General features: G+C 36.1%; 1 protein-coding gene across 2 annotated transcripts; it reads right to left on the minus strand.

Annotated features, from left to right (window-relative positions):
• Positions 1-17,949: 17,949 nt before the first annotated feature.
• On the minus strand, positions 17,950-25,844 carry LOC143615855 (zinc finger protein BRUTUS-like). 2 transcript variants are annotated; one of them, XM_077088864.1, is made up of 13 exons: positions 25,581-25,844; positions 23,620-23,829; positions 23,354-23,548; positions 22,984-23,270; positions 22,677-22,902; positions 22,425-22,593; positions 20,594-21,649; positions 19,954-20,125; positions 19,648-19,869; positions 19,194-19,566; positions 19,046-19,105; positions 18,242-18,313; positions 17,950-18,167 (listed from the first exon to the last, which is right to left on the minus strand). In XM_077088864.1, exons 1-13 carry the CDS (start codon positions 25,842-25,844, stop codon positions 18,036-18,038), a joined length of 3,438 nt encoding a protein of 1,145 aa, XP_076944979.1. In that variant the 3' UTR covers positions 17,950-18,035. The 2 variants fall into 2 exon arrangements, with proteins under 2 accessions (XP_076944979.1, XP_076944980.1); XM_077088865.1 differs by lacking the exon at positions 25,581-25,844 and adding an exon at positions 24,017-24,148 and having other exon boundaries at positions 17,956-18,167; positions 23,620-23,908.
• Positions 25,845-26,700: the final 856 nt, after the last annotated feature.

Below are 26,700 nucleotides of genomic sequence, written 5' to 3' on the forward strand. Positions count from 1 at the left end.
CCGGCTATATGGAGGATCCTACGATATATGGTAGACGTACCATTCCCTAAGGTTTAAGGGGTTTTCACCTCTTCTCAAGGGCCTTGTCGCCAATTTAACCCTACGGTTTAAGGGGTTTTCACCTCTTCTCAAGGGCCTTGTCGCCAGTTTAACCCTATGGTTTAAGGGGTTTTCAACTCTTCTCAAGGGCCATGTCGCCAGTTTAACACCAGATTATTGGGCTTGTCCCCAGAATATTTGTTGGGTTTGTCCCCAGAATATTTGTTGGGCTTGTCCCCAGTTTATTGTATGGGCTTGTCCCCAGTTTGTTGGGCTTGTCCCCAATTTATTTTATGGGCTTGTCCCCAGTTTGTTGGGCTTGTCCCCAGTTTATTTTATGGGCTTGTCCCCGGTTTGTTGGGCTTGTCCCCAATTAATTTTATGGGCTTGTCCCTGATTTATTGGGTTTAATCCCAGATAATATCCTAAGTTATTTGCATCAGGTATCATAAATTAGATTCTGAGGATCACCGAAGGATCAATACTTATGGATTCAAAATCCTTTAATTCAGTTTTATAAGGATTGCAAAAGGATCAATACTTATGGTAAATTAGGTCTAACTAGACCTTACGGTATGATTTTTGTTTATCGGTTTACACTTATTTGATTTCAGTTTATATCTTCATAGATATAAGGATTCATTATTCTCAATCTATTTTTATAAGGATTTGAGATCCTGGTTTATTTTTGCAAGGATATTTTATCCTAAAAACTTTTTACTAAAATATATTATTTCTTAAAACTTTCAATAAAGCTAAAGCTATATCAAACAAACTTTCACAAAAATAAATAACAAGCAAACAGTCAAAAGTTTTATATTATTAAACATAAGTCACTTGGACTTATCCAAACCCTTAACCCGGATTTCACCATATGAAAGATGAACTGTCCACCCGGGTTAAACAGATGTTGCTAGTTGTTCATGATTTACGTGGAGAATAAGAAAATTTAGATATCTAGCTTGAAGGGAAGTTCTCAAGGAAACTCTACAGATATATGATAATTATATCTAGCTTGTCAAATCTCATATGTTTTTGCAGGAAGTTTGAAATCAAAGGCAAAATGACAGCTGTAATCTTATCACAACCGCCATTTTGGGGGCAATTGTTAGGGCACGGAAATTTGACAATGTGGATACGTTATCCTGACATATGTTCTTGGCTCAGTTATCCTTAGACAGATCCTGTCAGGATCAGTGGTCCTCAGTACTTGGTATTATTAACAATTGTTTCTTGTGTGTAGGTTGTTATTTAATAAGTATAACGGCTCCAAGACTTATTCCACCGGATATTTTGCTATTGGACTTGTCAAACACGTGGTAAAATGGCTATAACACGTTTAGTGGGAGAAGTGGCGGATTTATAGAACTTCTTGTTGAGTCACAAATAACTGAATGCTGAGGATATGTTATTCTTGAAGACATGTCTGGACCAATTATCCTTATGAAGAGTTCCAGAGCTATGTCAGGATCATGGATCCTCGGTATTTGGTGTTGTTAACGGTTATTTCTTATATGAAGGCTGATATTTATCAAGTGTAACGGCTCAAGGACGTGGTCTACCTAAAATTATGCTACAAGGCACCTCCAGCATGTGGTCAATAGTGAAGACTAAGTTAGTGGGAGTAGTGCCATAAAAATAGGAGTTAGTTAGCCTTTATTTTTATATATATTGAGATTATGATCAAAGTTAGGTCACTTGTTCACATTCATTCACTGCTTACACTCGTAAATACTCTGTCAAGAACTCTCTAGCAGTTCATACACACACACTTAGATATTCTTTGTAATCTTTGATCATATCTCCACCTTTGTAACCCGATTTTTACCATTAATAAACTTGACGGTGATAATTTTCACCATCCGGGGGTTTTTTGTGCCAGAGATCACGATAATCATATACTCGTTGACCAAAGGTTACCTTGTTGATCATTGACTAAAGTAATTTGACCAAAGATTATCTTATTAATCCTTGACCGAAGTTATTTTACCAAAGATTACCTTGATAAGTTTTGACCGAAGTAAGACTATCTTGGTTAAGGGCTTTTTCCCTCGTGATCAAACCTTTGTGTTCACCAATATTACGATTACACACTTGTCATTATCGAGTTAGCATCTTACCTCACTTAACATATTTGGATACTTGATCCTTAGCAGATTTTTGTCCAAAACAATAAGTATCCTTTCCCCAGTTTCACGCAAAGGTTCTTCAATTTAGCGGGAATTTTTTATATCCAGGCCACGCCAATGCTGTGGAGAGTCCTTCATACCATAGAAATGATAATCGTAGAAGAAGGAGTCGAGTTCGGCTTAGCAGAATTAGCGTATCAATACAATCTTGTTACCAATGGTTCCCAACGCTTTGTCTTCAAATCAAAACCTCACCAAGAAAATCCCATTTCCAAAGTCACCCTTAATAGTACCCTTTGGAAAAACCAATTTTTCTTCGTAAGACGAGATTCTTTTCCGGGTGGAACTAACCTTCCCAAAAGGTGGATACCAAAGGGTATGATCCAGGATCCTTAGGTCACCAAGACAGGATATTCTATCCTTCTGCTAATAGTTTTTATCATTTGTGCAGTTGAAAATTTCGAATTGTTGGCTGATCTTCCAGGAGTTGAAGATAGAGTGAAGAGGTTTCTGTCATTAGATCCTGCAATTAGGACTTTTCAAGCAAAATCTGTTGAAGCTTTCCAAAGATCAAACTCAGAATCAATTATGTCAAATATTAACTCTTAGTATAAAAAGTATTAATCATTTGAAAACTTATTTGTCTATTTGTTGTTCATAGGTGCTCCGAAATCAGGAAAATCTGCCTCCAAGTTTTCCCTTAAAGATATTGATTGCATGCTTACCAAGAAAAAGACCCCGAAATCAACCCCTACATTCGAGCCTCGCTTGATCACAACTTGAACGAAGTCTGGATCCAAGAGAAAGAGGAGTTCAGATACGGAAGATCCCTTTGACGCCGAAAAGCAGATTCTGGACATGCTTTCTTCTGTAAGGATCCTTTATCTTCGTTAATTTCTATTATTCCATGCATCTTCCTGAATTTATTCCGCTTTCACTCATAGGCCATTGATTCTGCCCGAAACCACTATGAGAAGACTATGGAAGAGCATGAGAAGACCCTCCCTGTGCTGAGATCAACGGCTGCTGCCAAGTAGAAGGCCCTCTCGAAGATGACCAAAGAGAAAAGAGAGATAGAGGCACACGCTGCTGCTTTGGCCGTTCAGATGCAGGACAAAATCAATCGGGTTTCCGAATAAGCGAAAGTATGGGCAGCCAAGTCATGGGAGATCAAAGAATGTTTACCGAAGCTAACGATCCATCTTTCGATAAGTCGTCATGGGAGATCAAAGAATGGAAGCAAGCCTTGATCGACTTGGATGGAGGCGAGGATGAGACTGAAGCAATAATGGTTGAAGCGGGCGATGCAAGAACAAGCGGTGTGAAGGATCTGAATGAGGCTGAAGGTGGAAACGAGGCACCGGTGGAGGTGAAGACAATCATATGAACGGGCGATGAAGGATACGAAAGACAAGGCCTAAGCCCGTTCTATTTTGTTTTTATTGTGTTTTTATGAACAATTAGTAACTTTCACTTAACCCGGATGGATGGTCCATCTTTTCGTATGGTGAAGTCCAGGTTAGGTAATTTTGGATTCGTCCTCGGGGCTTATCTTAATTAATATATAAATCTTTTGACTATTTACATGTTATTCATCTTCAAATATTTGTTATATATAACTTTTAGCATTATTAATAGTTTGACAAATATTCATAAGTAAAAGGTTTTTAGGATAAAAGATCCTTAAAAGTTGTTTAGGATAAAATATCCTTAAGGAAGAAAATATTTAGAAAAGAATATCCTTAAATCATAAATTTTAGGATAAAGTATCCTTAAGATAGAAAAATTTTTAGTATCCAAATAACCTTAAGAAAATAGTCTTTCCAATCGGAATATCCGAATTTATTGCAATGAATAACAAGTCTAGGTTTATCGATAAAGATCATACCAGAAGGTCCAGATAGACCTAAGTTACCAGAAGTATTGAACTCTCAATGTTCCTTACAAGAGTAGTTTTAGAATCCGAGATCCTTAGTTTCTCAATCTTCAGTAATAACTTAGAAAATTCGTTGCAAATAATTCATATTATTAATCGGGATCAAATTCGTTAAGCTGGGGACAAGCCCATAAAATAACCTGGGAACAAGCCCAACATATATTCTGGGGACAAGCCCAATAAACTGGGGACAAGCCCAACAAATATTCTGGGGACAAGCCCAATAAACTGGGGACAAGCCCAACAAATATTCTGGGGACAAGCCGAATAAACTGGTGTTAACTGGCGACATGGCCCTTGAGAAGAGGTGAAAACCCCTTAAACCTTAGGATTAAACTGGCGACATGGCCCTGGGGAAGAGGTGAAAACCCCTTAAACCTTAGGAAATGGTACGTCTACCATAATTCGTAGGATCCTCTATATAGCCGGAAACAATGAAATTGTCAGCCACTAAGCGTGTACCGGTCCCGCTGCCCCAGACTATACATCGGATAGCGTGCGCAACTGACGATCGTGAGAAAGGTGAAAACCTTTAAACTGTAGGGGATATGACCATCGGGGGTCATACCAAATCGTGGCCAAGACCAAGGGAAATAGTAAAGTACCTTATATGTAAAGGAGAGGTGGCCAACCTCCTAGACATTGAACTTCTCACTAGAATCTGCATGGTTACTTAAAAACTTGGAATAGATAAACGTTAAAAATATATTATCCTTAGAATAACAAGAATACAAAATGAATAAGTAATCAGATAGATATTACCGATTTTAGGATCCTTGATCCTTTAAGGATAATATATCCTCTCAGGATATTGGATCCTAATTAGAAAAAAATAATTCTTTAGGTTGATAGCATTCCATGCTCTTGGTAGTCTATTGCCTTCCATTGTAAGCAAATGATATGCTCCCTTTCCTGCTTCCGACTCAATCTGATAAGGTCCTTCCCATTTGGGCGCTAGCTTCCCATCAGCCGGATTAGTTGTGTTTTGGAAGGCTTTCCTTAACACCAAATCTCCTTCTTGAAATCTTCTGATTCTGATATTTTTATTGTATGCCCCAGCTACCCTTTGTTGATAAGCTGTCATTCTGATCTTTGCTAGGTCTCTGAGTTCTTCTATAGTATCCAAGTCTTCAAGAAGGATATCCTCATTGGTTTGAGGATCACGGATGCTCGTTCTCGCAGTAGGAAGTGGGAATTACTGCTTCGGATCCAAACACCAGTGAAAAGGGTGTTTGACCTGTTGCATTCTTTGGAGTTGTCCTGTCTGCCCAAAGAACGTAAGGAAGTTCTTCAGCCCATTTTCCCTTCTTGGATCCTAGCTTCTTCTTTAGATTGTTGATGATGATCTTGTTGCTAGACTCTGCTTGACTATTGGCTTGAGGATGAACCAGAGTGTAAGTAATCATTTTGATGCCCCAACTGTCACAAAAGTTAGTGGTTCTATTCCCGATAAACTGGGAACCATTATCACAAATAATTTCAGCAAGAATACCAAATCTAGTTATTATATTTCGTTTAATAAAAGATATTACTTCCCTTTCTCGGACTTGTACAAATGCTTCTGCCTCAATCTATTTGGAGAAGTAGTCAGTCATGGCGAGCATAAATACTTTTCCACCGGGTGCTTTTGGTAACTTGCCTACAATATCCATACCCCATTTCATGAAAGGCCATGAGGAGAATATAGGATATAAAGGCTCCGCTGGCTGATGAAGGATGTTTGCATGTCTTTGACAAGCATCAGATTCCTTGAATACTCCACTGCATCCTTCTTCATTGTTGGCCAGAAGTATCTGGTTCTAATTATTCTAGAAAATAATGCTCTTCCACCTGTGTGATTGCCGCAATCTCCTTCATGAAAATCCTTGAGTACTTCTTTGATTTCAGGATCCTCAATGCATCTCAAATATGGACCTGCAAGAGATTTTCTATATAGTATATCATTTAATAAAATGTACTATGATACCTTGAGTTTGAAGGATCTGGGATTCTCTGTTGTTGGAATTTCTCCTGTTTGTATGTACTTTTTGATCGGGAGGATCCAGGATCCTTGATTGTCCGAGGATAATGGATCCCAAAGCACAATCTGCTTATCATTTGTTATTTCCCCAACTTCTTGCTCTCCTATTGCTGGCGAGAGTATGTGGATTATTGGGATTTTCAAATCCTCAGGAATCTTCAGAGATGAGGCTAAGTTTGCCAAGGCGTCTGCCCCGGCGTTTTATTCCCTCGGTACCTGTGTAATACTAAATATTTCGAAGGATTTCGATAACTCCCTCACAACATCTAAATATTTCATTAGTTTCTCACTTTTAACAGCATACGAGCCATTAAAGTGGTTAGTTATCAATAAAGAATCTACATAAACTTGAAGATACCTGATCTCCATGCTTTTGGCTAATTGCAAACCTGCGATCAGAGCCTCATACTCTGCTTCATTGTTTGTTTCCTGGAACTCACAAGATATGGATTGGGGTATTATGTCCCCTTGTGGCGATTTCAGTAGGATCCCTAATCCTGTTCCTCTTACATTGGATGCTCCATCTGTGAAGAGTATCCAAGGATCCTTGGTCTTTTCCAGTTGTTGGACCTCCAAGTCAGCTTCTTTTTGTAGATCACTAGTGAATTCAGCCACAAAATCTACTAATGCTTAAGATTTGATTGTTGTTCTTGGCTCATATTGGATATCAAATGCACTTAATTTCACAGCCCACTTGGCCATTCTACCTGATAATTCTGGTTTCCTGGCTTCTGCATCTAACAGACTCTTACATAATATACGGGGTGTTGTTCACCTTCATGATCCTTAACAAGAACAGCACTTACTGCATTACCTGAAACTGCTAGGTATAAATATAAGGATTCTCCATCTACAGGCTTCATTAAGGATGGTGCTGAGGATAACTAATCCTTCAACGACTTGAATGCTGCCTCATGCTTTTCTGTCCATTCAAACTTCTTATTCTTTCTGAGAATATCGTAGAAGTCTTTGCATTTCTCGGTGGATCTTGAGATGAATCGGTTGAGAGCAGCTATTCTTCCTGTAAGCCTTTGGACATCCTTTGTGTTTGCAGGAGATTTCAAATTGAGGATGGCCTCAATTTGTTCGGGTCTTATTTCAATTCCTCTCTTAGTCACCATATATCCCAGAAATTTTCCAGCCTTAACACCAAAGTGGCATTTTGATGGATTTAATTTCATGTTATATTGGTCGAGGATGTTGAATGCTTCCTTGAGGTCTCTAAGGTGATCCTCAGCTTTCTTTGATTTCACCACCATATCATCTATATAGACCTTCATGATCTTACCCAACTGATCCTTGAACATCATGTTGACTAATCTTTGGTATGTTGCCCCTGCATTTCTTAGTCCAAACGGCATAGCGGTATAACAGTATATGCCGGTAGAAATCATGAATACTGTATCCTCTTAGTCGAATGGTTCCATCTGAATTTGTTGAAATCCAGAGGAAGCATCCATAAAGGTAAGCATTTCATGTCCTGCCGTAGCATCCACCATGGAATCTATATGTGGTAATGGGAAAGGATCCTTGGGGCATGTCTTGTTTAAATCAGTAAAATCGACACACACCCTCCACTTTCCATTCTTTTTTGAAAAAACGACCACATTAGCTAACCATCGAGGATATTGAACCTCTCTGATCATACCGGCCTTAAGAAGTTTTTCAACTTCTTCTTGTATGATCTTGTTCCTCTCAGGAGCGAATTTCCTTCGCTTCTGATGGACAGGTTTTATAGATAAATCAAGGCCGAGTTTATGAGTGATTACCTCTTTTGAAATATCTGTCATGTCCGAGTGCTTGAAGGCAAAAGTAGACCTTCTTCGCCCCAAGAAGGATATTATATCCACCTCAATCTTACTTGGGATACTAGATCCTAGGAACACTTTTATTTCAGGATCCTCGGGGTCCAATGATACTTCTTTAAGGTTTTTCTCCCGAGCTTCTATCACGTCCCTAGGATGTTGCTGTAGTTGCTATGCTATGGTTGGCTTGGCTTTCGGCTTCATCGATGATGAATAATAGTTCTTGGCCTCCGCTTGGTCACCTACTATCTTTACAACTCCCCAAGGAGTAAGTAGCTTGATGCACTGGTGATAAGTTGAGGCTACAGCCTTCATTCTATGGAGCCACGGCCTACCTAAAATAACATTGCAACAGGAAAGGTTATCTATAACACAAAATTTTTGGTATGAATTTAACCCTTCGATATAAATTGGGAGGTTGATGTCCCCCAGTGTCTTCTTGGTTTCGTCACTGAAGCCAACTAGCACCGATGTTCTGGGGATGATTTCTGAATCCGGGATATTCATTTTCTTAAGGACATCATGTTGGATAATGTTGACCGAGCTGCCGCCGTCTACTAGGATTCTGCGTACATAATGGTTAGAGATAAATAAAGTAATAATCAAACCGTCATGGTGAAGATCCTGAATATTCAGCTTGTCTTCTTCATCGAAGAAGATTCTTTTGTCTGTAGTTAATGTGGTTGAAACTATTGGACGATCTCCGTTATCCATCTTGATCTTCTTGGCGAATCTTTTTGCGGCAGAGAAGGAAGTTCCACATATGTCTGAACCTCCCGAGATGAAGTTAACTGCTCGCACATCTGGCTTGTCTTGTCGAGGATCTTGGATCCTTGAATTAAAAAAGATTCTTTGATCAGTCACTCGAGTAGTGGGGATGAGTGGTCTTCTCTCATTATCCAACTCGAATTCTTCTGCGGGACTTTCTGCTATGGCACAAGAATCTCTAAACAATTCGTAGTCTCTGGAGACAAAGTTGATCACATGAGCATCCGGTGGTGGCGGTGTCGCCTTTTGTGGAGGATCTTCAGGATTCTGGATCTTGGTTTTCTTCCTTCCCAAGAGTTCTTTAAAGTGACCCTTGCTCAGGAGGTATCCAATTCCTTTCCTTAAGGCGATGCACTCATCTGTAGCGTGGCCAAAATCTTCGTGAAAAGCGCAACACTTAGACTTGTCTTTGAAGCCGACAACCTTTTCATTCTTTCGTGGCCACCTCGCTTTTTCTCTCAAGTCCTTCATGGCACAGATCAAGCCATGAGTGTCCATAGAGAAACAATAATCGGAGATGCAAGGATAGTCTTCATCGTCATCTCCTTCTTCAACTGCCCGTACGTTGTGATTATTGGGCTTGGCGTACGGCTTTGAGTTGTTGTTCCTATTCCAGAATCCTTTATTCTTTTCAGGAGTTTCTTGCTTCGTTTGTCCCCCAAGACAATCCTGGATCTTTTTATCTTCTTCTAAGCGGATGTATCTTAATGCCCTGCTTCTGACTTCATCTAATGTCCTGCATGGAGTCATCACTAAATCATCATAAAAAGGGGAGCTCTTTTGAATTCCCATCTTGAATGCTTCAACAGCAGTAGTCATATCAAGGTTTGGGATTTCTAGAGCTTCCTTTCCGAACCTGGTAACGAAATCCCTAAGGGGTTCATCACTAGGCTGGATAACACGATATAAATCACTGGTCAACCTCTCAAATTTCCGACTACAGGAAAATTGAGTGTTAAACAAATTAACTAAATGAGAGAAAGATGTAACCGAGAAAAGGGGGAGACTTAGCAGCCATTTTAGTGCAGCTCCCGTTAGTGTGGCTCCAAATCCTTTACAAAGGCAAGCCTCTTTGAGTCTCTCAGGAACAGAATTAATTTTCATTCTCTCCCGATATTGGGCTACATGTTCCTCAGGATCGGTGCTCCCATCATACGTCTTCATGTTGGGAGTTTGAAACCGCTTCGAGATTTCAGCATCACATATGGGCGGAGCGAATCTGGATAATTTGGGACTCCCCTCCGGTATTTCAGGGATTGGACGTATCACTCCCGGGACACTGGATATCATATCCTTTAGCTTCTGTAATTCTCTGGCCATGGCCTGGTTGATACCTGAATCCTGCATGGGAACATGGTTAGTATCTAAAGATATAGGATCGTGCCAATTACCTCTCTGCTGGGTGGAGTTTGGTATTCCAGACGAATATCTGGGATAAGAGGAGTCAGTAATCGGAGTAGGTCCTCCAGAAGATATGGTCTGCATGGGGATTATATCTCCTTCATGGACTTCAGAGGATCGCTGATGTTGGACGCCCGAGGATCCTTGATTCGGAAATAAGGATCCTTGATTCAGGGTGAAGAATCCTTGAGGTTGGGTACTATAGGATCCTTGTGGAAGGATGACCGATCCTTGCCGATAATATGAGGATCCTTGATTCTGCTGACCCATGAATCCCTGTTGAAGGATAGATGATCCTGGCTGAAATAGCAAGGATCCTTGAGTCTGTTGACCCATGGACCCCTGTTGAAGGATAGATGATCCTTGAGAGAACTGAGCCATGGATTCTGGACTGGTGAAATCCAGCATCCTTGGCATCAGGGGGTGAGATCCTCTGCTGGCCTCTTGTTCTTCTTGAGATCCTCTATCTCACGTAGGATCCTCTGATTAGTCTTATTCTGTTGTTCCATGTATGCTTTAACCTGCGAAAACATAGATGAAACATCACTGTTAGTATTAACCACCGGGGCAACAGCATTTTTTGAGCTCTGGAAGACTGGTAGTTGCGTCTTGCTTCCAGCAGCAGCAGGCCGTTGCATTCCCGTGATTGGCGGAGGCATCGATGGCAAAGTCCTTGCTGAGAGGAACCGTAGCCGGCATGGTTGATGAAGCAGAGGTTGATTGAGAGGCCATTGATAGTGATATGGGTATGAAAAAGTTGAGAATGATAAGAATAATATGGATTATAGCACCAATTGTCCCACGGTGGGCGCCAAATTGTTTTGGAAAAAAATCTGTTAAGGATCAAGTATCCAAATTTGTTATGTGAGGTGAGGTGCTAACTCGATAATGACAAATGTATATGCGTAATGTTGGTGAACACAAAGGTTTGATTACGAGGGAAAAAGCCCTTAACCAAGATAGTCTTACTTCGGTCAAAACTTATCAAGGTAATCTTTGGTAAAACAACTCCGGTCAATGATTATTAAGATAATCTTTGGTCGGATTACTTTAGTCAATGATCAACGAGGTAACCTTTGGTCGATGAGTATATGATTATCTTGGTATCAGGCACAAAAAACCCCCGGACGGTGAAAACTATCACCGTCGAGTTTATTGATTAACAAAAAGTGATTACAAGTGTTTGTGGAGTATACGATCGAGGTTACAAAGTAAGCTAGTGTATAGAGAGTATTAATTTCTGCTCTAGTGTGTGTGTAAGTACATGCGTTTTCCTACCCGATCATACTCAAATATATAAGGAAAAAGTAATTAACAAACTTAACAATTTCATCCTATTAATCCGCTAGTCTTCCATTCTTCACCAACGTGCTCTTTAACCACGTGCTGGTAGCCACTCACTAGCGAATAAAACGGTAGACCAGGTCTAGATACCGTTGTTGTTATTTAAACGTCAATCTTCTAGAGGGTTCGTCCATAATCAGCTATGTTGAATTAGGATCCTAGATCCATGTTCCAGCTATAGGATGTCCCATGAGGATAATTGATGCAAGTTCGTCTTAAAGTTGATATACCTGTCTAACACATCACCATACTAAACGCAATCATTAGTAAACAAACAATACCGAGGATCGTTGATCCTTTATATCCTGATGTATATTTCAAAGATAAACTATCCATAAGACAGTCAAGGATAAAGAATCCTCAGTATAAAAATCGTGACCTGAAAATGTTCATGTGGAAACAACACTTATTGCTGCCTAATTCTTTTTGGTTTTGTATTTGTAAATAAATTAATTAGATGTTTAATTATTGAAATCGAATGTTGGTTGGACATTTGAACTATGTAATATGTAAATATGTAATAGCTCAAAATGCAAACATCATGATATTATATCATGGTACATTAACGAGGATTATTTGTCAAGTTAAGACGTTACACTACCATTAAAGAATTATTTTTACCAATTATATAAACTCTTTCAGATTAAAATGTTTCAACTTGTAATTCAAAATGTCAATCGAATAATTCAAAAAAACAATAGCAGGTGCGTATTTCAATCTTAAGTATCAACCAAACTGTAAAAAACGGTGTTTTTAACACTAGCAAAGAATCAAACTTTTGATGAAACGATACAACGTTTCATTGAATAACCGAAACCAAAAATCAGATTAAACTTGAATGAGCCATATGCGCCCTACACCGGCCTCTAACGCATAAGAAGGTTTATCTAGATTTTCGTTTGATTCAAGTGAAACTCTAATAGTTAGGATGTATTAATAACACTAAAATCATCAACAATGTTTTAACCTGATTAAAGCTTCGTGCAAATATAACAATATATAGTATTGTCTTTGTATGCCATAAATCTTTATATGTTGTTCAATCTAAGTTACAAAGGTTATAATAGTGCTTCGTTTTTTGGATTTATTATTGAAAAACACTTTTGATTGTTTATTTAAAATAATATCATATACGTATTTATGGCTCTTTTTTCACTTGTGGAGCTTATGAAACGTTGGACCACCATACCAACCTTTCAAGGGCTCAAATAAGTTGGTCGGACTCATAGAGGAAACTTTCTCAAATGCCCTTGTCATGGATGTCTAGAAATTTAACACGTACAACTATAAATCAACATGATATATATAACAAACTAAACACAAATATTTGTACTTTTGTACATCGAATGTCGTCAAAAACCGGTCAATTTGAGTTTGTCATATGTGTTGATATGGTATTTACCTAATGTTAGATATGAAATACTTAGGGTACATCTTGGCTCTTTGAGTTTTGAAAGCCCAAAGATAACAAAGTTTATGCAATTATATACAACATACAAGCTATTATAGTTGTATGTTTAATAGAGAGATTTAATATATGTTGTAATATACTAACCAACATCTGGCTTATATGAACCAATATTACCTGTTTTACTACTAAGATCTCATATTAACCAGTGACGGATCTTGAAATCTAGTATAGATGAGCGAAATTCACGAAATTCACAAGAGCCAAAAAATATTTCCCCTACTTCTATGTTTCGGGTCGGCAATCTGATTCGGGTCGGGTCAAACAATATAAACTATATTCAATCATTCAAAAAAATACTAATTTGATAACTTAAATTTAAATTCAGTAATTCAAATTACCGTTCTAACAAAAAAAAATCAAATTTTTAAACAAACAAAAACAAGATGCAAGGAGAATGATAAATACCTTAAAAAGAATCACAACTCAGCTCGGCGACCTTTAAACTCTTTGAACTCATCAGTTATTCATGAGATAATCATCGGACATCTTATTAAGAAAACGATTCTTAAAAATTTTCATTGCTAAAAATCCCCTTTGTTGTTGCAGTAGAGACTTGAAGTGCCAAGATTAGCTGAACCACTCTATCAAGCAAATAATATTCGCCACGTAATTGAGTGTCCGCAAGACTTTTGAATAGATAAACAATAAATGATGCACCACTTAGCTTGGGAATATTGGCTAAGTAGGTTGTTCAAAAATAATTCATTTGGGTAACCGGGCTTTATTTTGTAATCTTTCGTGGCTAGCTCGGACTCAAATAATGTGGATGGGTCAGACTCAAGTAACATGGCTGGGCCGGACTTTATACATATAATTTTCTTGGGATACTTTCGATAAAAATACACAACAAACGAAAAAGATGATGGGGCCACAGCCCGGTTTGACCCAAAGAAAGGACCTCCTTGATATTTACAAAGGCCACTTGTTCTTGAATTACCTTCGCATGTTCATACTTCATTGTGGAGTTCTTTTCCCATAAATATAATGATATTTGAGATCAAATATTATTTCCAGAACCTCAAAATCTATCTCTCTAGCTTGTCCATGATCAAACTTACTACAATTTGCAAAGGGTGTCACACGCACATATATGTTAATTAATTAAACAGATGGTCAATGTGGTAACATCATACTATAGTTTTACTCTCACTTTGTTTGGGAATTACATTTTAATTATCTCATTTGTTCACTCAATTATAACCGGTGTTTTAAAACCCGGTTTAAACCGACCGGTTGAACCGGTTAAACCTGATTTCGCACAACAGCCCGGTATTTTAAATTCGGTATTTTTGGCCGGTTTGCTAGAACATCATACCGGTGATTTTTTTTCTAAAATACTGGTTTTTACCGGCAAACCGGTTTTAAGTACAAGAAATTTGTTATATTTGCAACCCATATTTTTCCAAAATTACTTTTAACTCAACAATTAACATTTAAACGTGTAAACTTTAAGACTATATTTTAAAAATTTTGTTTTTGTATTATTTTTTTATATATAGATTAACTTTTTGATTATTTTTTGTTATGAAATCATTTACTTTTGGGTTATTTTTGGAGTTAAAGTTGAATATATAGAAAACAATAAAGTAAACTATTCAATCGGTTGAACCTCCCGGTATAACCCGGTTCAACCGGTTGTACCATTTTTTAGTCCAATCTGGTATAAGTTAAATACCTTTTTAAACATTGATTATAACACAATATTTGGTTCTTAACAATCAGACAATGTATATAAAACTTATATGAACCTGAAATTAAGAATAATACAAGGGTTAAGCTAACTAGAATCAAGTAAAGTCAAAAGATTCATAAATTCTTGATAATATGGTTTAATGCAAGTGGGAGGCCAAGGTTGGATTCCATTATATATCCCACAAGGGAACATGAGCAAATTAATAATCATATATGAGTCGATCCTTGGCCTAAAGTATTTGATGATGATATGATCGATGTTCTATAAAAACTGAAAACGTGTTCTCACACTTGGGTTGTCAACGAATCTACGATCATATGTACTATGTACTTATTCAACAAGTTGAATCTTGTGTTTGTGTAAGGGGATAACGCTTGAAAAATAAATTTTAAAATAATATTTAATTATACATAAGAATAAAGAGAAAGATAATACATTATAAATAAAAAAATACTAAAATTTTATTTGTTATAAGAGGAAGATAAATAGAAAATACTAAAATGTCATCACCTGACTGCCATCATCGTTACCACTGCCCCTGTCACCATCACCATCACATCATCACCGTTGTCGTCGCCACCGCCATCATTACCGTCACCACTACCAACATCATCGCCACAACCACCCCCACCACAATGTCACCACGTGACCATCACCACCACGTAAAATTAATCTGAATGAAGTATTAGATTTATAATATGACTACGTGTTATATTTGTGTTGTTTTTTTGTCAAAACATGAGAGAGAGAGAGAGAGAGAGTGTAATTCATCCGTCATATAGCAAGTGTTCACTTTTATAGCCCACCCTTAGACGAACGGTCAAGTAGAAATAATCAATCGAAGCATTGTTAAAGGTATCAAGTTGAGATTGGGAATGGACGGAACATGATATCTTGATGAGTCGCCACATGTTCTATAGGCTAATTGAACCATGCCAAAAACAAGCACGAGAGAAACACCGTTTAGCCTTACTTATGTGTATATAAATTTTATTAAGTCTTTTCCTCTCCTTTTATATTAAAACAAAATCACTCTATTCATGAGTATTGGAGATATATATTTCCATCTTTCAATCATCCAAGCTAAGAAACGAAGAGATTTTTTACTCTATTTTATATTATTCGTATTTTTTGTATGCTCATAGGAACCGTAAAGTTTTATTTTCTTGGGACGAGTGGTTAAAAAACCCTCTTCTCTTGATGTAAGTTGTTTATTTTGTTTTCGACTTCTGGCCGATTTCTTTGTTTTTTATATAATCTCTACCGTTAAAAAAAAAACTCTATTCATGAGTATTCTCTATTAAAATTTAGCCAGTAATGAAATTGTCATATATTTTTGTGTATGTATATTAACACTTCCATTATCATAAAATGTTTAAACTAAAGATCTTCTCTATATCTCGGACAAATTCTTTTATTAAAAAAAATATACATTTTAACACGACACAAATAGTGTCTTTTTTCAGATTTGGTCTTAGATTTTCCTAACATAATATGCCACCTAAATCCTACGTTAACTAACCTAGCTACTAAGAAGCTAACTATATTCAAACTTTATGTAGGGTTAGCACTTGTTTTTCTTAATTTTCTTGTAATGGTTTACACCACATCTTCAAAGTAACATTAAAACTAATTAGGTATCTACGTACCACTATGTATTAAATTTCTCTTATTACTTTTAACAACTAAAAGGAATAAAATCGCAAACGAATATATTTTAACAATATCACTTGGTATATACGAGGCTTTATATTAATAATTAAGTTCCCAAAAAAGATATTACAGTAGTTTAAGAAGAAGAAAAAAAGTAATAAAATTTCCTATTCTATTAATAATTTGTGAACCTAGCTTATATTAGATAGTGAAGTAGTTAAAGTGTGAAAATGTGGAAGTTCAAAGGTATATTAAAAAAAATAAATAAAAAACACTAAAATTATAATTAAATTTAAAGAATAGACAATTCAATGGTTATATATGTGGAGAGAAGGAGAGTGGCGCGTGGGGACGAGAACACCAACTAGTGGCACAGTCGCAAGTAGCTTAGCGTCATCGTGACGCCTAGGGTACACATTAGCCCCAAGATAAGTGCATGAGGAATAACACATGTAGAGACGTGACTATCATTTTATTTTAAATTGCACCCACCACTTATAATATATATATATATATAATTATTTGGCATGGTTTTGATAAAATTATTTTGTGCAATATGTTAAACGAGTAACTAAAAGAAATATAAATTAATAGCTAAACTAATAATAATAATATATGCACTTGCATCTAAAATATATGGAGATGAATGATTTTATAAAAATTGGTAAAAAAATCTACAAAAAGCTAATCATTCTTTATATATACATGTCAATTAATGTAACTTGGTTCTATGTTATAATGTTATAATGACTTATTATACTGGGCTTTGCCTTGAAGCCCACTAGCCCTTGGGTGTAGAGTAGCACAAATCGGGTTTTCTGAATACCCGGTTTCGGATATGGAACCGGGTTCGGGTATAACCGAGTATTGAAAAATCAGGTATTTGCAATAATCGGGTCGAGTTCGGGTTCGGGTCCGGGTATTGTCTCTAAAAACCATACCCTAAGCATCGGGTTCGGGTCGGGTATAGAACCGGACATTTGAATATCCTATTTCCGGGTAGTGAAAAAACTCTATTTTCAGTTTTTTCGGACTTTTTTCCGGGTGTTTTTCGGATATAAATTGGATTTTTTAAGTGGTCGCACTTGTTAGGGGATTTTCGGGTTTTTTTAGGTATTTTTCGGGTATAGATCGGGTATTTGAAAAACCTAGTTTTGATTATTGGAGAAACCCGGCTTCAGGTATGGAACCGGTTCGAGTTTTCGGGTATAACCTGGTACAAATCGGGTCCGGTTCGGGTACGGGTTCTGGTACTAAAATGCATACCCTATCCATACCCTACGGGTAGAGTCGCGTACGGTTCGGGTATTAAAAACCCAGGTATATAAAATACCGATTCCTGGTTTTTTTTTTCAAGTCAAGTTCCAGGTTCGGGTTTTTTTTTCACCTCTATGTTTACCATTTGTATGCTTGTTTAGTGGTTTTTGTATTTCAACTTTTAGTGCACAAATATATATTGAAGTAATTAATTTATATTTCATAAGAAATATCTCTTAGAATAGTAATAAAGTTAAATATATTAAGTTGAGAATCACGAAAACCGTACACGCGTAATTTTTAATACGTTTTGCTTTAACAATTTACGTACTTTCTTTCTACCTTTCAATACATATATCAAGCGCTAAATGAAATACATTTAACATACTGAACGATGGATGTGGTTTCGATATACCTTCGAGTTTAATTAGATATGAAACACGAATGCTACACGTAGCAATAAAATGATATATTGCAATGTACGCCCTCACATTAACTATATTTACACAATTTCACCGTTTAGTTTGAAAAAACCGAAACCGGATCAACCTTGATTACTCTAGTGTTGTATGATCCACAACATCCACATTTGTGGTAAAGCCAGTGAAAAGGAGCACTTCCCTTTGTATCGCAGTCGTTGCATAATATATCCTGGATAATTTAAACTCAACGTTAGTCGAATTTAAAATAAACGCGTTAAAAAGATATAGAAGTAAAATATTTACATGACGGCGGTCTCTAAAGTCGCCTGGAAGCACCTCAGAAGACATTAAAGCATCAAGCATACCAAAATACACCTGCAAATACATAACATTTTTCAAAAACTTCACTATTTAATACAAAAATAAGTAAATAAACAAAAGTAATTGCTGATCATTTGCAAACGAACCGAACGAACACAAACATGAACGGGCATGTTGTGTTCATTCGTTTAACTTTAACCGAACAAAGATCAAACACAAAACAATTAAACGAACGAGGTTTTATTTTTGTGTTCATTCGTTAAAAAAAGTGTGTTTGTGTTTTTTATGTTTGTTTGTTAATTAGTATAAACGAACGATTCACAAACGTAAACGAACACAAACAAACATAACTGAACACGGATACACGAATATAACCGAACGAACACCAATTAAAAGTAAATGTGAACACGTCAATAGGTTGCACCTAAAAATTGAATAAAAATAAACGTAACTTTTAAAGTAATATTATAATTACATAAAAGTAAACTAAGTTGTAATGAGCCTAAATGATTAAATGAATATATAAACTAACGAACATAAACGAACGAAAATAAACGAGCGTAAATCAACGAATGAAAGCAAACGTACACGAGCATAACGAATGAGACATATGTTCATGTTCCAACAAACATCAAGCTTCACAAACATCAATGAAAGAAAATAAACGAACGAACTTAAATAAACATAAACTAACGAATAATGAACATAAGCGAGAAAAAATAAATGACGAACGAGGTATAAATGAATGGTTCACTGAACATTCAGTTCGTTTACAGGCCTACTTACCGACATATCTCCCATGGATTTGCTGCATATCGGACAGATGTAGTGTGTATGAGCATACGCCTGTCGGAAGTAAAATGCAATAATTCAGCATAACAAGTTTTGAAAATAAATTAATAATAATAATATTAATAATGTAAGATTGTGCCACCTGGAAGCAAGCAGAGTGCATAAAATGACCACAAGGGAGTGCTCTAACGGCTGCACTTGAAGTAAACAAAAAATCACAGCAAATAGGGCAGTTTGTTTCCAAGCCTTTCTCCCTACACTTATGATCAGCTAACTTTATCGCCAGGCAATAGTTACACGTCATACAATGAAAAAAGTCAACCCCGAGCCCTTTTCCAAGCCGACATAAATTACAAAACGGGCAATGATATACATCCCTTTCATCATCAAAGAATTTGCAATAGCTACAATAATATTTCGCCATAGATAGTCCATTGCAAGATGGAGTTGTGCAAACGGGTCCCACGGGTTGAACTTTCAAGCAGTTCATACACATCATTTCAGTTGTAGCTTTCCTAATATCATAAACAAATAAATAAATAACTATATTGATATGTTGTTTATTGAACCAAAGTGTTTTATATATATTATAATACCTGTCCATTGTATGGTCACTGACATTATCATGACAGAATCTGCATGCGAATAGCTTTTGACAACAAACTGCACGAAGCTTGCAGTTGCGTTTATAATGTTCGCAACCGAATATTTGTTTATCCGCGTCGCGAAATGAAGGTGAGCGTCCATGTAGACCTTCATTATCTGACGTGTCGTTTTTTCTTCCTTGAGTTAATTTCTGTTGGGCAGCTAACCAACCACTACATTGACCATTGATTTAGTCAGTCGGCAAGAATGTTAAATTTATTTATTTTACATTAAAATAAGTAGAATAAGAAACACACCTGGTCATAAGGTTTTGCATGAGATAATCCTTCCCTCTCGGGTCAAGAGTTGGATCCCTAGAAACTTTTCTTATTTCTGACTCGAGCTCCGTTTGATTCATCCGGAAGATATCTTTCCACCCGGGCTTGAAGGTGTACCTGTTTGGATCTAAAACTTCATGTGATTCAGAACCTAAATGAATTAAAAGAAATAGCATATTAGAAAAAATAAATTACTTGGATTTAGAAAGTCAACATGAAACTAAGTTGACCCCTACAAAAGGCTAATAATTTGATTTCCTTTAATATAAGGTAATAATTAAAGATAACCAGGTTTCAAGTGTCACATAAAAAAAGCCAACTGGTCAGAGTTACATACATGTCAGCTGCCATGTCATAACTTTTTAGATTAATTTGTAGGTTTTTAAACAATTAGCCCATAAAAAGTTAAAAAAATATCAACTGGTCAAAGTTGCATAAACGTCAGCCGCCAGGTCATCATTTTTAAATATAATTTGATGGTTTTTATGCAATTAGCCCCTAAAAAATTACAAAAAAAAATGCAGAAACCAGGTTTCAAGTGCCACATAAAAAAGTCAACGGGTCAAAGTTACATACATGTCAGCTGCCACTCTGCCAGGTCATCATAATAATAACTAACCTTGTGAAATATTTTTATCTGATGATGATGAGGATGCATCTACAGAACTAGAAGATCCTTCCCACCATTCATTTAACCACTCTGTAAACATAGTATTTTTGGTAGCTTGCTTCCACGTGTCCATCATTGTGTTCTGTTCTTCTTGAGTAAGTACAGATGTCACCCATGGCAACATCGACTGCAATACCTCAGCACCCGTGGTCCCAATGATCCGACCTACAAGCTTATGTTGCTCATCAACCGAAAAATGTCTATCAAACAAAGGCCATAATTCACGCTCTTCAAGCAAAATATGTCGATCTAACGTCACTCTGATTGACTTACACATCCCCTGAATCTTAGTCGCCAGCTCAGTATAAGTTCTCAAACTATTATTATTGTTTTTGTCATGAAGTTCAAACAGTTCAATGAGTGAGGTTGATATATCCTTAAAAAGGTTTTCTTCTAGCTTGTGGTCTAACGTATACGAGTGACTCACATTATGTAATGTTTCTTTGGATTCTAATGCAGGGAACACGATATCGTCTTCCGCGTTACTGTGGGCTCGATACAAACCCCATAGTAAACGAAACCGACCATTAAACTGGTGTAAAAAACTCTCATTTGACTCGGTTAATTTGCCCGATTCAACGTCTAAAAACTCCAAGTCTTTTCGAATGGCTTTGTGAAATTTAAAAATTGTGTCGATAGGTAGACCCGTACCCTCTTCGATTAAACTTATGCCCGTTTCCCAGTTAAAAAGATTTGAACTTGATGAAGGAGAAGATGGGCCAAAAGATAAAGCCCGTAAAGATTTCGTGTGGCCCGTTTTCAGTTTGTTACTATCCATTCCTAGCCCAGGAACACACCCGTTGCTTTCTTTTCGTGAAGTTGAATTGGCCCGTTTGGTTGGAAGGTTGCAGGGACAGGAACGTGGGCCCAACCCGTCGTTTTGTTCAAGAAACACGTTTGCGGGACAGCAACCAGTTGCACCGGAAGATAAACATGATTCATGAGGTCGGCCTTTGCAAGCCCAACCCGAAAAGAGTGTCACAAGTGCGGTATCCGAAGCCGGGGCTAACCAAAACACCATATTAGATTAGCAACAAAGAACATACAAATGAATATTATAATTAAATTATTAATAGGCCTATAAACGAAACGAACTTTCAGCAAAACTGTTCTTGAACTGTTCGGCAGGAAGTTCATTATGTTCATTTATTTAATAAGCAAACAAACATGATCAAAAAGAAAATTTATTTAGTTAAACGAGGAACATGAACACGTATCTCGTGCAGTCACTTATGTTTGTGAACGTTCGTTGATATTCGAATAAGCGAACGAACATGATCAACAAGAAAATTTATTTAGTTAAATGAGGAACATGAACACGTATCTCGTGCGGTCATTTATGTTTGTGAACGTCCGTTTATATTCATGCGTGAATGTTCATTTTTGTCCGTAAGTTCACATTTGTTTAAGTTAGATCATTTATATATTCATTTAAAATATTTAGGCTCATTACAAACTAGTTTAGTTTAATTTTATGAAATTAAAATATCACCAATTACAATTTAGTCTGGTTCTATTAGTTTTCAGACCCACTATATTGATGTTTACGTTTACTTTAAAGTGGTGTTCGTCCGGTTATGTTCGTTCATTTATGTTCAACTATGTTCATTCATTTACGTTCGTTTATACTTTTAACAAACGAACATGAACACGCTAATTTTCTTAACAAACAAACACAAACAAGAAAACCGTGTCCGTTTAGTTGTCTATATATGATCGTTTGTTCGGTTAAATCGAACAAAATTGTTATTTTGAAAACTTTGAAAGACAATAGACAAACCTGCCATATGCATATTATGAAGAAATGATTTTGCTTCATCTTCGGAGAGTGATCCCACCAACCACGGTAACACACACTCAATTAACCTTAAAGGCATCACACATAAGCTTTCGTATAAAAGCTCTCGTTGCTTTTTGGGACTAAAATGCTTGTGTGCGAGTGGGAGAACCTATATATGTGATTTTTACTTAAATAAGCCTTGTGATAAATACTAAATTCCAAGAAAATGTGTCATTTTATTTGCCAGCTCACCTGAAGTTCTTCATTTTTGAAGTGGTTACCAATAATAGCCATAATATGATCAGCATGTGAGCACAGTTTAGAACAAAATTCAGATGAAGATGAATTTGCTCCATCATTTTCAATGCTTTCAATCAAGAATCTAATTTTTTCAAATTCACTCTCTTCTTCCGCGTGCTCTTGCGTGAATGACAACTCAGTATCGAAAGCAGGGAATATAACTTTATCTTCTGCAATACTGCACCCAAAGTGTGAAACAAATTAATACCAATTCAGATGTAACATCAACAACATTACGTTATATTGCAAATCGCAATACCTATGGAATATGCAAACTTCTGCAATAAATTGAAGCCGTTTATTAAATGAAGATAGATCTGAAAAATCTCCTGATAACTGTATACTTCTAGCGGCTTCAGCTATATCAATTAATTCCTTTTTTATAGCTTTGTGCCAGTGTAATATTTCATCAACGGGCCGATCAAGAGGTGAAGATTCTCGTTTAATGAGTTGGGAAGATGAACACGGGCACTGATATGTGCCATTATCTTCTAGATTTTTGCGTTTCTTGAAGATATTGACACCATCCATCCATGTGAATATGATCTTTGATTACACGAATGTATAATATGTCAGACATGAATAAATATAAATATAAATATATAATCTTTAATGTTAAAAAATATTACCTGTTGAAGAAGTGTTTCTTCTGGAATTACTCTGCATAAACTGCTACGCATTTCTTGGCGTTCATCAGAAGATACAGAAGCAGAAAGCCATGGAAGAAACTCTGCCATCATATTAACGGGAATGCTGCACAAAAACTGCCAAACTAATGAAGCTTGTTCTTCAAATGAGAATTTTTCAACAAGCAAGGGTATGACCTACAAAATTATGAAAAGCAATTAATTATTATCAAACTATTATAATAAAAGTAGTTGTTAAACAGAATTACCTGTTCTTCTTCCTTGGACATGTGTTGACTGATTGATGTTTGAAGAGCACCTGTACAGGATGCTAACTCTCTTCTAAAGCTTTCTTTATTTTGCATATTTGAATCAAGTAATGCAAAGAGTTGATCAAAAATGACACTTTCGCCCTCGTGTTCGAGAGAATAAGTTCGCGCTACGTTCTTGACGCGGATATCGAGAGCCGGAAAAATAACCTGCCAATCCAAAAATAATCAGATTAAGTTCATTATACGGTATTAACAACTCAGATTAATATCCTACTTAAAGTATCATCTTCAACAGATACGATTCACTTCCTGTTTCAAAGCTGCTTCTGAACGTAATATTTCCCCCCTACTAACTATAAATTAAATCAGATTAATATCCTACTTGAAGTATCACCTTCAACCGATATGATTCACTTCCTATAATTGTTTCTGAGCTGCTTCGGAACATAATAATTTTCTCCCTACTAACTGATCATCAATTAAATCATATTAATATCCTACTTAAAGTATCATCTTCAACCGATATGATTCACAATTCACTTCATATTATCATTTCCAGCTGCTTCGGAAAAGAATACTTTTCTCCCTACTAACTGGTCATCAAATTAATCAGATTAATATCCTACTTAAAGTACTATCTTCAACAGATAGGATTCACTTCCTATTATTGTCTTCAGCTGCTTCTGAGCATAATTACATTTACTTTTCTCCCTAGTAACTAATCACCAGATTAGATCAGATTAATATCCTCCTATCATCTAGCCATTCAAAAAAATTTACAAATAATAATAATAATAAGGTTTATTGGATTTTAATAATCCCTATTGAATGGTATTGGCCGATACTAATTCATATTCATTTTACACGCCATTGGTGGTCCCAAATTTAAAAAATTTGGCCTCCAATGGTCCCCCGTTAAAAAGGACTTAACGTCGTTATACTTTTTTCCGAATTTCAAACGAATGTCTTAGGGCTTTTGAGCGGAAGGAGAATATGAGTCGACTAATGTAAAACTTAGTTCGAAACGACGCTCCAAAACGAAGAAACAATGCTTCAATTCGGGTCTTTGAACTTACAATTAACAAAAATCAAGCCGTTTGGATCAACGTTTCGAGCTAACTTTTACACCAATCGACTCGTTTCATCCTTCGATCAAAAGCCCTAAAATATTCGTTTGAAATTCGGAAAAAAGTATAATGACGTTAAGTCCTTTTTAACGGGGGACCATTGGAGGCCAACTTTTTTAAAATTGGGACCACCGGGCTATAAAATGAATATGAATTATTACCGGCCAATATCATTCAATAAGGATTGTTAAAATCCAATAAACCTAATAATAATGATAAATTTTGAAAATTTTACAAATAACAAAAATAATAATAATATTAATAATAAAATAATTAAGTATCATCTTCAACAGATATGATTCACTTCCTATTATAATTTCTAAACTGCTTCTAAACATAATACTTTTCTCCCTACTAACTAATCATCAGTTAAATCAGATTAATATCCTACTTAAAGTATCATCTAGCCCGTTCAAAAAATATTCAAAAAATAACAAATAAATAATAACAATAATAATAATAATCATCTTCAACAGATATGATTCACTTCCTGTTATTGTTTCTAAACTCCTAAACATAATACATTTCTCCCTACTAACTGATCATTAGTTAAATCAGATTAATATCCTACTTAAAGTATCATCTAGCCGTTCAAAAAAATAACAAATAATAATAATAATGATAAAATTTAACTGTCATCTACATCAGATACCTTTCTAATTCACCCTACTAAATTGATCATCAATTAAATCAGAATTCAATTATTATCAGCAGCTCTATCATTAGTGTATCATCTAATTTCATGTTTACTTAGGTCTCCTACATAATAAATATATAATACAGTATATATAAATATATAATCCAATAAATCATGAACAATTACACACACACCTCATCCTCCGCATTACAGTGATGCTTATAAATCGACCTTAGAAAACGATACCGTTTCAGCAACGGCTCAATTTCCACATGCGAATTAGTCGCAAAATCCATAGCCGATCGATGTAACAGATCCAGCTCGGACCGGATAGCTTTATGAAAGTACAGGAATATATGAACCGGTGACGGTTCGTTACTATCAATCCGGTTCACCGTCGCCGCCGCTGACGCCATTACCACGTCTCGCCGTTGCAATTCTGTCAACGGCGTCGCCATTTATATAACAAAATTATTAATGTATAATTGTATATATGTATTAATATGTATGTGTGTGTGTATGAATAATATTATGAATGAAGAATTATAATGTGTTTAAAGAGTTTGTTAGGGGTGTGGATAAAGAGAGTGTAATAAGTATTGTGTGGTGTGCCACGTGGATAATGGGATGTGTTATGTTGTTATATATTAAGTGGTGTGCCACGTGGATAAGTGGGGTCTCTGGCTTGACTTGGTGATGGAAGCGGTTAATTTTGTGGGTTGAGTTTGTTGGGATATGGATGGCACGTGCGAGATGAAGTGCCACACGTGCGTGCATTGGGCAAGGATTAGTTTGATACTATTCTTTTAGGTTTTCTATCATCAAAGTTTTAATGCAACGTGAATATATGTTTTGGATTAACTGACATGACCCATATTTTTAAAAGGTTAACTCGAACCTAACATGTTTAAAAAGCAGGTTAACCCAAACCCGACCCGTTAAAAAATGGGTTGACATGTTAACCCGTTTAACAATTTTGGAGAATATAATATTTTTTATCTTAGAGATAAATGTTTTAAATTTTATAGTTAAATACTTAGTTTGTTAATTTTTCATGTATCAATTAACTTTTAAAAGTAAAATATTTTGTTTTTACACTACTTTTATCTACTTTTTAATTTTCTAATAACTTCATTTTCTAAGTTCTAACGGTATATTTTCTAGTTATTGCATTCGTTTGTTCTTATCTTGAGCTAAATATGTTAAACTAGGTTTGTTAATAGAGAATGAGAGATAAATACACAAAAAACAATTAGATTTATCACAAATTATTAACAGGTTTTATATGAATAAGAGTAATTGATTGTTTAGTAT

This window comes from Bidens hawaiensis, unplaced genomic scaffold (assembly GCF_021521415.1).
Source record: "Bidens hawaiensis isolate Kalapana, Puna unplaced genomic scaffold, B.hawaiensis_p1.1 tig00044727_1, whole genome shotgun sequence".
In the NCBI taxonomy this organism is placed as follows: domain Eukaryota; kingdom Viridiplantae; phylum Streptophyta; class Magnoliopsida; order Asterales; family Asteraceae; genus Bidens; species Bidens hawaiensis.

Excerpts from the sequence above, each read along its gene's own strand:
- LOC143615855 (XM_077088864.1), bottom strand. The coding sequence starts at position 25,844 with ATGGCGACGCCGTTGACAGAATTGCAACGGCGAGACGTGGTAATGGCG. Across the intron at positions 23,830-25,580 it reads ACTGTAATGCGGAGGATGAG|GTTATTTTTCCGGCTCTCGA; the intron begins GTGTGTGTGTAA and ends TTGGATTGGCAG. Across the intron at positions 18,314-19,045 it reads AATCCATGGGAGATATGTCG|GTGTATTTTGGTATGCTTGA; the intron begins GTAAGTAGGCCT and ends ATGTATTTGCAG.